Source organism: Saccostrea echinata, unplaced genomic scaffold (assembly GCF_033153115.1).
Source record: "Saccostrea echinata isolate AGI-Se365-2 ecotype Australia unplaced genomic scaffold, CSIRO_AGI_Sech_v1 ptg000009l, whole genome shotgun sequence".
Taxonomy (NCBI): domain Eukaryota; kingdom Metazoa; phylum Mollusca; class Bivalvia; order Ostreida; family Ostreidae; genus Saccostrea; species Saccostrea echinata.
This window is the reverse complement of record NW_026889758.1, coordinates 20,058,430-20,070,844: the sequence shown is the minus strand read 5'-3', so window position 1 is coordinate 20,070,844 and position 12,415 is coordinate 20,058,430. Positions and strand designations below refer to the sequence as shown.

At 33.4% G+C, this 12,415-nt stretch overlaps 1 protein-coding gene across 1 annotated transcript in view; it reads left to right on the top strand.

Moving 5' to 3' along the window:
* The window catches only part of LOC133181968 (inactive tyrosine-protein kinase 7-like), a 75,305-nt gene that overhangs the window by 40,344 nt on the left and 22,546 nt on the right, over window positions 1-12,415 (top strand). Inside the window, 1 exon segment of the mRNA XM_061316637.1 lies at window positions 7,706-7,841. Coding sequence (XP_061172621.1) covers window positions 7,706-7,841 — 136 coding nt within the window.

The window sequence follows — 12,415 nt, the reverse complement described above, 5'->3', positions numbered from 1 at the left end:
GAATATTGAAACCTGAGGTGAAGAGAAGCATAGAAAGTGCAAATGCTGAAATAGTTACTGATGTTTTACTTCTGGACTAGCTATATTTCAGTTACACAGTCTGTGTCTTCATTCAGGGGGAAATTTAATTTTTTAGTATGAATTTATGTTTTATTGTAATTTTTTTTTTTTTTTTTTTTTTTGGTAAGGATTTTCTTTTATTCATATGAGATACTCAGCAGTAATTTAATGTACACAAGTCAATTCATTGGCAATCAATATTTAGTACTTCATTTTGATAAAATATCCATATTCACACAGGTTTACTTTCTAGTTTTCCATTTGTCTTAATTCTTTGCACTAATACCCCAGACTAATTGACTGGTTCTTATGAGAAAATGTCCCTCAATTACCATAGACCTCTTCAACAATGTGCACCCTTTATAAATCTATATCAAGCACATTTTAAAAACTTGCATGTGGGTGCAGGAAACACAGAAGAAATCTTTATGTAATTTTGCATGAGAGAATTGATGACCCCAGATCTGCACTGAGAAGTCTGTATCTTGTTTATTTAATATTGTGGAAAGTAATTGATTATTTAACCCAGTGTGAAATGTATTTTATTGGAAATTTTTTCAATATATTCATAAATGTAGCTGATAGAAGGGGTAGCATTATTGATTTTCCTTTATATAGGCAAGTGCCATAATTTTTTTGAAATCATTAAAATTTGGATTTCCCCCCTAATTTACTATTGGTTATTGTCAAAATTTGAAAACCATGTTTGGTGGTTGAGGCCAAATATTTTTCTGTTGTTGAGAGACTGCTATGGCATATTCATGATAATGTCAATGTACTGTCTACAAATTCTATAGAACTTCCAGAAAAAAAGTTGAGATTTTGTTATGACTATTGGGAGTCAACATCCGATACCTGTGAATTATTACATAATTCCACTGCACACTTAATAGTATTTAAAAGAGTTGAATAAGAATACTAATTTGAAATTATTCTGGCAGAATTATGAGGAATAGTTATTTTATGCAAATGCTATTTAACTTTAGAATTTGTTTAAATTTTAACATAATGCAGTATTAATTATTTTCAAATGTGTCATGTTTGTGTCATTTAACGTGAAACACAAATGAAACCTGAAGTTTCTGTGGTAAAGGATAATGAAACTTCTAGACAGGAGACAAATGATGTGTTTTACTCATCAGAGAAAGGGAGGGAGAGAGGGGGTACCTAAACTTTACCAAGCAGTAAACTGCTACATTTTGTAAATGTTTTTACAGGAACCTATAGCAAGATCAGCTGGAAATGAACAGAAGTGTAGTCTTGTAGAACCAGCTAATGGATAGTAGCTGTCTGATCTCATTTGAGAGAGGAGGTCTAATTTTTATTTAATGGTCAGATGAAATAGAATGCATGTTCACTTAAAATTCAGGAAAAAATAAAACTTTTAGTATATGTATGACCTCATAGTTAGCCAAAATATTTCAAATGCATATTTTTGGAACCATCCTCTTCGCAAAGTCATAACAATAACAAGTTTATGAATATTTTGCCATACTATTGTCCCCTTGCTTTTGCAAAAATGAGGGGACACTAAATCTCATTCTTCAGTCACACATTGCATGTCACTAAGCTTTAGGCTTGGTCTAACTTTTAAATAAGAGAAGATAGGGCATTCATATTTGACATGTGCATAATGTGCAATACTTGTGACAAGACCTTCCTAAACTTGCTATGATTTTTGACCCCATGACCTTGACCTTAACCTTTTCAGAAATTTTAATGTTTGTAATAACTTTTAAATGAGAGAAAATAGGGTGTTCATATTTGACATGCCCATTACATGTGACAAGATCTGTAGAAATTTTTTTTTATGATTTTTAACCCTCTGTCTTCAATATGAAATTTGACCTCTTAAAAAAAATTTTAACATTGGTGATGAGAGAATGAGAGAGATAAGAAATTTGTATTTGACTAGTGCATTACCTCTTGCAAAACCTTTCTGAATGTATTACAGTGTATGTCTCATGACCTTATCCTTAAAGTTTAACCTGCAGTACTTTTCAAAATTTTTAACATTGGTGATAACTTCTGAATTAGAGAAGATTGGGCTTTCATATTTGACCTGTACATTACCTGTGACAACACCTTTCAGAAAAAGTATCATTTTTGACTTCATGACCTTGACCTAGAAGTTTGACCTACTTATCAAAAATTTTAAATTTGACTGTAACTTTTGCTTCAGAAGAGATGGGGCTTTCATATTTTTTCACATGTGCATTACTTTTAACAAGACCTTTTGGATTGTATTACCCAGTATGATATTTGACCTAATGATTGTTTGATTCAATTTTTAAAAAACTTTAACCTTCACCATAACTTATAATAATATTCTAAATCTTTTTTGTATGATGGAAAGACAAGACAGAACACACAGAAAAGACAGTTAACAATATGCCATGAATAATTGCATCCCATCCACTAAGACACTGAGAGATGGGGACCACAATTCTTTGAATTTGCTTGAACTGTATTTTTTAGAAAGATTTAAATAAACATGAAGATATAAAAATGCAAAATAAGAATAAAAAGTTTATATGATTATTGACAGAAAATATTGAAAAAAAAAGTTTGTTTGTTTGTTGTTTTTTTTTGGTCATAAAAAAAAAATCATTATTTAAAAGTGACGATGTGTCTTCATTTCTTTTATGACAACAAATGATTTATTTACTTGGTGTCAATCAATGAAGACAAAAGATGGCCCATAGATATATTTATTGATGATCTGTGTTAACATTGGTGTTCAGATTCAATTTTCTGTGGCAGATGTTCAATTCCTACATTGGAGTTTGTATCTGACTGATAAAGGAGCGAAATAATGCTTGCCCTGCTTTTAATTGGCAAATTTTATCTTTAAGAAGTGCTCATCTCTTAAGAGCTATAAAATTTGATAATATCCCTTAATTAAAGCAGCGGATGCAGTTGTGGTGCTGCAATAATACATGCACTTTGTAAATAAAGGCATCTACTTCAGAAAAATCAATCATAGATTTGTGAGTCTTTGAGAATCTGACAGGTTGAGGTTGGTAATGTTTTTAAATAAAAGGCACCATTGAAATCACTGAAATTCCATACTTCATAACCCATACAGCCATGATTTGCGACAAAATTGTTCCCACTTCTTCAGATGAAGAGCATCATGGGTATTCTTTATATCTCCTATTGTCACATTCATTATTAGATTTTGTGGTATTTTTCAGCATTGTCAAACATTTATTTCCATTAAACACTTGTAAATGTCTGCCTACTAAACTAAAGTAGCTGATGGAAAACAAGACAAAATGGAGCTAGTCAGACTTCTAACCATTATCCCTGGTCTGTTATACTTGACATTTCTGCCTCATCAGAGGAAATCAGATTTTTTTATCTGTATTTGGTCTGGTTAGCTAGTAGTTAAAAATCCTATTGTGAGTTAAGACTTAAGTGTACAAAGTTCATTAAATATGTTTTAATTCATCCATCTTATACCTAATTGGTTAACTTTAGCCAGAGGTAAGGGAAGTTAAGTTTTTATAACCAAATTTGAATGCTGAAATTAGGCAGAAGCTTTAACAGTGGCTGAAGAAAGTAAATATTTTGATTAGAAATAAATAAACACCAAATGCTTAAAAAAAAAAAGTGGCATTAACTTGAAACCGGATACCTTTAGTTGACAGAGTGGTTGGTTGTTTGTGTGAACAGGAGAGGGATTTAATCCACACTGGTCCACTGAACAGTTTGTGTTACGGATGATGGATGGGGCCATGTTAGGGGGGATCACCCTGGACATTGTTCTCTGTCTTTTGTCTCTGGTCTTGTAAGGATCAGCTAATGTACAAACCCTATCATTACACCCATTTTCCTTCAAATATAATACGCTATGTCCAAAAAAAAAATCTCTGAATCTGAAGGGAGAATGTAGTTGCCCCAGGTTCTTTAAGATATGCTGATGGATAAGTTCAATGTGTCTGCCAGTACACCATATAGCTATTAATGAAAACCTTTGGTTGTATCTGAAGTGTCACAGGTTGTTTCTGCCTCTGTATCTAGATATCAGGAAAAAATACATGACTTCTGAGTAAGATCTGCTGATCATCAGCAATATATTTGATAGTGCCACCCTGAATTCAAAGTCTACATCCACAACTTTTACCTCCCAGTTTACAGATGTGAAAATCTAAGCTTGTTGATTTAGAAAAAAAGGATTCATTTACAAAAGTATGCAGCATGTTGTTCAACAGTTCCCTATTACTACGAGGTCTTCTTCACTAGTTAAAATATCTGTTGTTTTCCCCTGAAGCATTCCATGAAATTCGACTGGAGAAATAGATTCAGCTGTAGGACAGGGAATACAAATAAGATTGTTAATCATTACTCATTTCTTTAGTTTAGGGTTGTAAAACATCGCTAGAGCAGCTGTGAAAAATCATTTTACACATTTTTTTTTTCTAAAATCAACTTCATATAGAAGGTGGTCAAACTTTGAATACCTTTTTCCATGCATTCTTGGCAAAATCCGTAGAGCAGATATAAAAAGGTTTGGCTGTAGCTGAGTAAACATGCCATTCTGGGGGTCAAGTGATTTGACTTCTGTCTGTTAGACTAGCACCTGCCAGAAACAAAAACTAAGCAGAGCAGCCTCTATGTCATGACTTGGCGAGATAAAGGAGGGGGGAGGTTGTCCTGGGGACTTCCTACAGCTCTTAGGTTGTCATGGCATTGAATCCTGATGTAGGGCAACTTCTGAACCAAATATGTCACTGTGAACAAACAAGAAAGGTGGAACCCCCATCTGTTTATCTGTTGCTCCACAGGGAGATTAAAGACAGAATGTTGCCCACCATGAGAATTTTGAGTTTTATGACACCTCCTTTTGCATCATTAATCTTCTCTGCACATGCATTAGCAAATGTTAATTCTGTTGCCTACACTATAATTCATTAATGTGAAACAAGGTATGTGTATAATGAGTTCTGTAATTAATGCAAATGAGATTTTCCTGCTCATTAAAAAACTTTAAAAAGTGGTGTCAGAATTCTCGCATACGATGCTCCATCAGGAACACTTAACAGTGACCTATAATGGGCCTTATTGTCAACATTAATTTAAGGTGTAGTATGTAGGTAACATGAAGTGGAAAGCAATGGACCATTAGCATGGCAGAGGACAAAAATATGACAGCTAATGGGGCAGCCATGATAAATTCAAAATTCTGTAAAATATTGCATTGAATTTTAAAATTCTAACAACACTACCTTATGAGGATGTCAGGCTGCTCTGTATCAGACATCACCATTTTATACTAAGTACAGAATATGAGTGTAGTTTTGACTGATTCAGAAACAGAAATTTCTTCAGCATGATTTCAAAGATCATTGCATTAAATTCCAGAGGTTATTATTTCAAACAGATCTCTAGTGATTTTCACTTTAAAAAACTCCAGAAAGGTTACCAGTGGGCCGTAGTGGTGATTGCCACTGATATAATGCTCAGTATTATTAGTCCAGGAAATATTATTTCTCATAATACATTTTTATGATGATTATTGTTTTTGTGCTTGTCTGAGGAGCAGATTTATTAGACTTGCCTGTTTTCTAGGGACATGTGAACCATCCAATAATTACCATATTCTGCAAGCTCCACTGAGACTTTAATTTCCTTTGATATAAGAATAGTAACTTCCCAGCGGAAACCTCAGGGACATGTTTGAGACCTAATATCCCTTTTATAGCCAATTTTTCTCTCAAGGTTTTTTACTGTTGACTTTAAATTGTGTATGTATATGTGTGTAAATCCAACATGTACACTAAACTTTGCACACTAAACTTTGTTATGAAAGAACACAACTTTGACGTCATTAATGTTTTTCCCCTTTGGATGCAATTTCTTTTCCTTTTACTAAATACATATTTTGATTCTGAAAGTGCAAATACTTTTCTCTCCTCCCATAGTTTTAAATGTTAAAGAAGGATTAAGTGGTCATGTTTTTACTGGTCATGTGACTGTCTTGTTTTGATTTGACACATTGGACTTTGGGAATCTTCTACATTTTAAATGTCTTTTTGTATCCTTGTCACTTAAAACAACCACATTTCTCAATAATAGATAGTTTTCAAGGTGTGCTTTTGTCCACTTTTCTTCACAGTTGTAGAATTTCCATGGTTTGGTAATAGTTTTCAAGGGTATGTTTACGATTGGAAAGTCTTGCTCGTGAGGTTTGTGTCAAATTTGCACAGCAATTGGTACATGTTCTTACACCTGGATGTTTGCAGTGTGCCATCAAAAATGTTAATGGAAGCAGATAACACAGAGGGACTAGAAACTTAGCAACAACCCTCTGCACAAACTATTCTTTGACTTTTTAAAGCTTTGGTAGTAAGGTCGAAGTAGTTGTCAAGTGTTGAAATAAGAAATCTCAAGAACTCTTTAATTATGAATTGTGTTCTGATTATGAAAGGTGTTATGTGACAAAAACAAATAATTTATTGATATTATGGTCCAAGGTGACCAAAAAATGTAAAATGGTATAATGTAGGGTTACTAAAAGTTCCCAATATCAATGCATCTTAGGTGCATATGCCTAAGAAAGGGAATTAAAAGTCAGCTGTCACAAAAAAATTAGTTCGTAGAGATTAGGTGACATCTTTCAAAACATAGATAGGGTAGTCATTCAAAGAGCTGGGAGGAATTATGCATATTATGTTCAGAAAAACAACTATTTTTTGAAATTTTTTACTTCCTCATCTGGTACATACTGAGGAGCTATTGTCAGTGAAGTTTTCCCCCCTGAAGACATTGTCCCTTGTTTGTTACAGTTCTTCGTCTGACAATTTTCTGTATAGTACAGGCTTCCCACCCTCTGGCAGTGTGGCAGTGCATCAGATGCCTCCAGCATTTCCTTTCCTGTCACTAAGGCTGCTGAAAATAGTGATGTAGAGTAAATGATATTTATGATGAGTGGGGCAGTTTGAGCTCTTAGGGCAGCACTTTATGAAATCCCCCCAATTACAGCATTCCTGTGTACTTAAGATCTGACTGCAGGCGTGCTCACCTGTCTTCAGGACTAGCAACCTCTAATTAGCAAATTCAATCCAAAATATAATGTATGATGCACTCAGTGCAATATAGCCATGATGTCTTGGAGCTTCATTCAGTGCAGTATTAAATGCATCTCACCTTTCTAACAAGAGTATTTGAACTTTGTTGGAAAAGTGCTTGCATCTTTCTAAAAAATAATAAAAATTTATTTCTTGTAATTTTTTTTAACTTAGAATTAAAAAAAATGGAAAGATATGCAGGTACCAGCCATTTTCTAGGCATGGATTAAAAGAAGTGAAGTTATTCACATCAATTTAATATTTCAGTTTGCATTCTGTATCGAAGTGAGCAAGTATTTCTGACACTGATTGCCAGTGATGAAAGGAAGTTGATTAGAATTTTGTGTGACATAGGCAAATTAATGCCATTTCACTAATAAAGTTTTGTTACTGCTATGTTCTCCCCACATACAGTACCATTAAATATCAACATATTTCATTGTACAGAGTAATAATCTTGGCACTATTTTCCATGTACATGGTTATTTCTAAATTGAAAAAAAAAATGAAATGATACAATTGCCCTTAATGAATACATAATATAAAATTGCTCTTTTTATATTCTCTTTTAGGGATAGATAAAACTGCCAAAGTGGAATTGAAGCGACCAAAGCCGAAGGAGTTGGTCCTGAATTCAGAGGTTCTCCTAAAGTGTCAGATAACTGGAAACCCAGAGCTGCTGTTTGATTGGTACCACAACACTTTCAGGTTAGAATAGTAACCACTACACCACAATGCCTTCAGTGTAGATTAAGTAACAACTGGTACCATGTTCAAGACTGAGCATTGCATGTAGGTATGGTAAAAAAAGGACTCTGTCCAAAATCAAAACTGACTCTTTTTCCCTCCAATTAAGGTATAATTCCCAAATGAGTTGACAAATAGACTGAATTTTTCAGTGCTCTTTATCCACAACATTGAATTTTAGATTATAGTTATAGAGATTTGAATAGGATAAGCCTACAATCTTTCAGTCTTATTCTAAAATATGCCATCAGTACTTCCAAGTTTTGCCACTTTTTTCACTACGAAATTCCCAGTTGTACCCAAAAAGGGTCGATATACTAAGTGACCACTAGTACTACCAATTCAGGTTAGACTAAATGGCCATTGGTACAGAAAAACACATTCAGGTTAGTCTAAGTAACATACAGTGCATTCAGGGTAGACTCTATAAGTAACTGCTGTTACTACACAAAACATTCTGGTTGGACTAAGTAACAACTGGGATAATACTATCAGGTTAGACTAAGTTACTGTTGGTACCACAATGATACTATCATGTAAATTTTGAATTTACTACGGGGAGGTAAGTTTGGATTTACCTACCCTTAGTAAATTCAAAATTTACAACATGATAATACCATACATTACATTCAGGTTCAAGTTAGTGATCACTGAAAATTGATATAATGTTCTATAACAGGGATTTGGTAGGTCAGCACTTAATGGTTATCAGGAAGTCCTGGGTTTGAATCCCAGTCAGGCAGACACTTTAACCTGCCCGCTGTAGCTCATTTGGTAGCACTAAAAGAAGATGTCATTTGGATTTAAAATTATGATAAAGGAATTTTAACATTCTATTATAAACATTTTAAGGTAATGTGATTCCTTATTTTATGTGAGTACTTAATATTGTGGAATGGCTAATTGATGTCAAATAGTGAGAACATGAATTTGTGAGAGCACTGTTGTTCACAAGTTTTTGCATGCATATATTTCAGCAATATAACAATAAAAGCGAATAATTTTATTTTCGAAATTGGTGCTTCTCTTGAAATTATGCAATAATTCATTGCTCACATATAGCTAGGAATGTGCAGTAATTATTGAAAGTGAATTTCAATTTGAGTATGACAATGATGATAGGTGTCTTTTTTTCATACAATTTTGATTAAAAAGACTGTGTTTACATAATTTACATTTACCATAGATCAGAATTTAGATATGCATTATCTTCCTTTATTTATAATGTTAATTTTAAGATTCATGTAACAGTAATCTTTAAGTGTCAAAAGCAGCAAAAATCTCCAACATCTGAAGTGGATTTGAAAATTAAGCCACATTTGGATGAAATCACTCAGTATGTTATGTGTTATATAGTGTCAATGACGTCAGTAGAGGTTCAGGTTTGAATTCCTCTTTGTTTTTCAAAATTTTTAAATATACTGCCTCTGACAAGATCAAAAGAAACTACCATCTGTTAGAAAAGATTTTATAAGGCTTGATTACATGTTTCATAAACAAGCAAAGTAATCATATTTTAAAATTAATCATATGATCTGTGCAGCAAGTTAAAAATCTACAAAATATCCTTATATTGGAAAAAGTCAGTGCTTTTAACTGAACAGGATTTGAATTCAATATTAATTTCCAGTAATTCTTTAACAGGCACACATCCAGGATTTGGCATTAGAGGGGTCAGTATAAGATTGTGAGGGCACTGTGGGGTTTGGGTAACACTGAGGTCCTCAGCAGGTCAGGGCAGTGTCAGGGACGGAGGAGGGGGAAAAGAAGGGCCAGGGGGCAAAACCCAAGTAAAGTCTTGAGAAACAGCAATTAGTAAACCTTATTTTGACATACGGTATAAATGACTGCAATTTTACCTTTAACTTTACCTTATCAGTATAAGACAGTGAAAACTAGATCTGAATTTTTTGGGGGAGGGGGCTGGGGATGTCAGGAAAGCCCCAGTGCCTGAATCCATGCCTATTTAAGACTGGGAAATATCAATTTATTACATTATCAACAGTAAAATACTGTAATTTATTTATTGAATAAATTTTGTCTTTAAAGTTTGAAAGAGTATCAGAAATGTGGTAAAATTCTTGATTTTCCTTCCCTTCATGAAGAGTTGTATAAAATTACTCCCTGGCCTGTTGCAGAGAGAGTAAATAAACCATCCTGACAGGACTAAAACTGCCAAATTTTTTTTTTCAAAAATGACTGTTGTTGAAATTCATGTTTACAATGTTTTCAATCTCACAATCGTTAAGCTATGATTGTCTCAACTGCTCAACTATGATGTCACAGCCTATGACACTGTGTTACGAAAAGACAGAGATAAAGGAAAATCAAAGAAAATGTAATAAACAGAAAATTCAATGTTTTGTAGTTTAATGTCGAATTTATTTCACTCATGAGACAGGATTTTTTAAAAATATTTTTACTTGTGCTTCACACTCGTGAAAATATAAAAGAAATCCTGTCCCACTTTCGAAATAAATTCCATATCCAATACACAGCATTAAATATCCTCTATATCCTTAAAATGAAAAATGAGGGAATTTGTTAGTCCTAAAAAGCATATTGCTTAGACTACAGCTTGTGCTTAATTCAAGATGCCAAGCAAATATGATTTTTCTGCATAGCCAGAGAAATGTTAAGGTACTGCCCTTAGAAAAATGCCAACTAAAATGCAATTAGAGCCAAATATTTTTTCTACATGTTACTACAGTTTATTTTCAAAATATTAATCTCTGCAGTAGGCTGTTTTTATATGACAGTGGGTTGTTTGTAGAATGATGTTTTAACACCTTGCCATGCTACCATTATTCCAGCTGTTAAAATTACTTGTATTTTGACAAACGTCCACTGCATGCAAAGGCAGCAGCAGACTGAAGAGATAACCCAAACATTGTAAAAATGATTTCTGGTGCAAAAGAAAAAATGCAGACAGAAAAAAAAGGATTTAGTTTGTGTTAATAAAGTGATGTCATAATTTGATAAAACTCTGAAAATAATAATAATGGTAATTAAAAAAAATCACTGGAACTTTTATTATAGAGAGTATAGGAGGGAAAATTGTTAAAAATCTTTAAAATTATGTCTTTTTGGGATTTTTGAGATATGTAACTTCAGTGATTTATTGAGCACAGTTTAATTTTCAAATTTTCTTAATCCTTATTTGATCCATCTTGTCTGTTTTTATTCCCCACGCAAGTCATCATAATTACAGTAGGTACATAGGAGGGTTTTCAGTGTTAATTAAAGTCCCTAGCTTCTGTCATTCACTATTTGTTTATAGGAATATGATGCAGTGTATATAGTAAATGAATGATGCAAAAACACAAGAGCTCAATCAAAAACCTCTAAACCTGACATAGAGCCCAAGTGCTTGACGAAGAGAGTCTATGCTTTAAAATCATCAAAATTTCTGGATGTACATACAAATTCATACCTACAGGCTACGCTGACTTCTTGCAAGAATTGTGCAATTACACAAATTACCCAACCTCTGAAAATGTCAAATGCTATCACTCAGCAATTCACCAGCAAGATTTCTTAAAGAAAATTCCGGCATTTGCTTTTAACATGACGATCATGCAGCTTTAAACTTGTTAACCTCTTGACGTTTATTTTTATAAGGTTTTTCACGTCATCTCTATTTTCATGAAACTTTTTTTCTTGGCAAATTATTTGTTTGTCTATCTGCTGAGAAAGTGTTGACTTAAAAATACTGAATTAAGCCGTGACATGTATGAAGGATCCGTTCATTCCCAGGATGCAGTTTACCTGTGACTCACAGGGAATGCGGGCCTGTAGTAAGGCAGTGTTTGATGTGCTGGTCTTCTAAGCCTAAGATGATTATTATTGTAAAATTCAAACGATAGTCTCAAATGAAGCATGCCTATCAAACGTTTAAGCCTCCCTGATGAAAAAATTAATAAGGTGAGAACCTGCAAGAGGGAAGGAAATGATGCGTCTATAATGCCTAAACATCTCCATGTCTAACACATCAAAGTAAAATGATCCTGTTAGAGAACTATAACAGTGTCAATCACTGCACCTCCACTCTACCTTAAGATAAATTTTCAACATCTGTATTTCCAATTTTCATTTTAACTTAAACTAACAATGATGTCTGGCTTTTCTGCTTGGGCTATTGGAGGAGTAAACATGGGTAATGGAAAGTAATGAAAATTCTGCTTCACTTCCATTAGGAAATTAGTTAAGGTTCTGAAGCAGTCAATTCATACAATTCATCAGAATTATTTTGTGGGCAAATGATGAGATGGATTAGATGCTGGAATGTTAAGCCAATTTTTTCATATCAATAGATAATGAAATTATGCCATTGAAAATTGACTTTGAATATTTAGCATTATTGATGTTAGAATGTTGACAGCATTTGAATGGATTCAAGTACATGACATTATAAATGCAGCGTTAGAATCATTTAGCCTCTACGCTATAGAAATAGAAGAGTCAATAAAACTATATAACAATTATTGAATAGTTGCAATTTTGCGCAAAAATATATATTTATGTAACATTTCTTG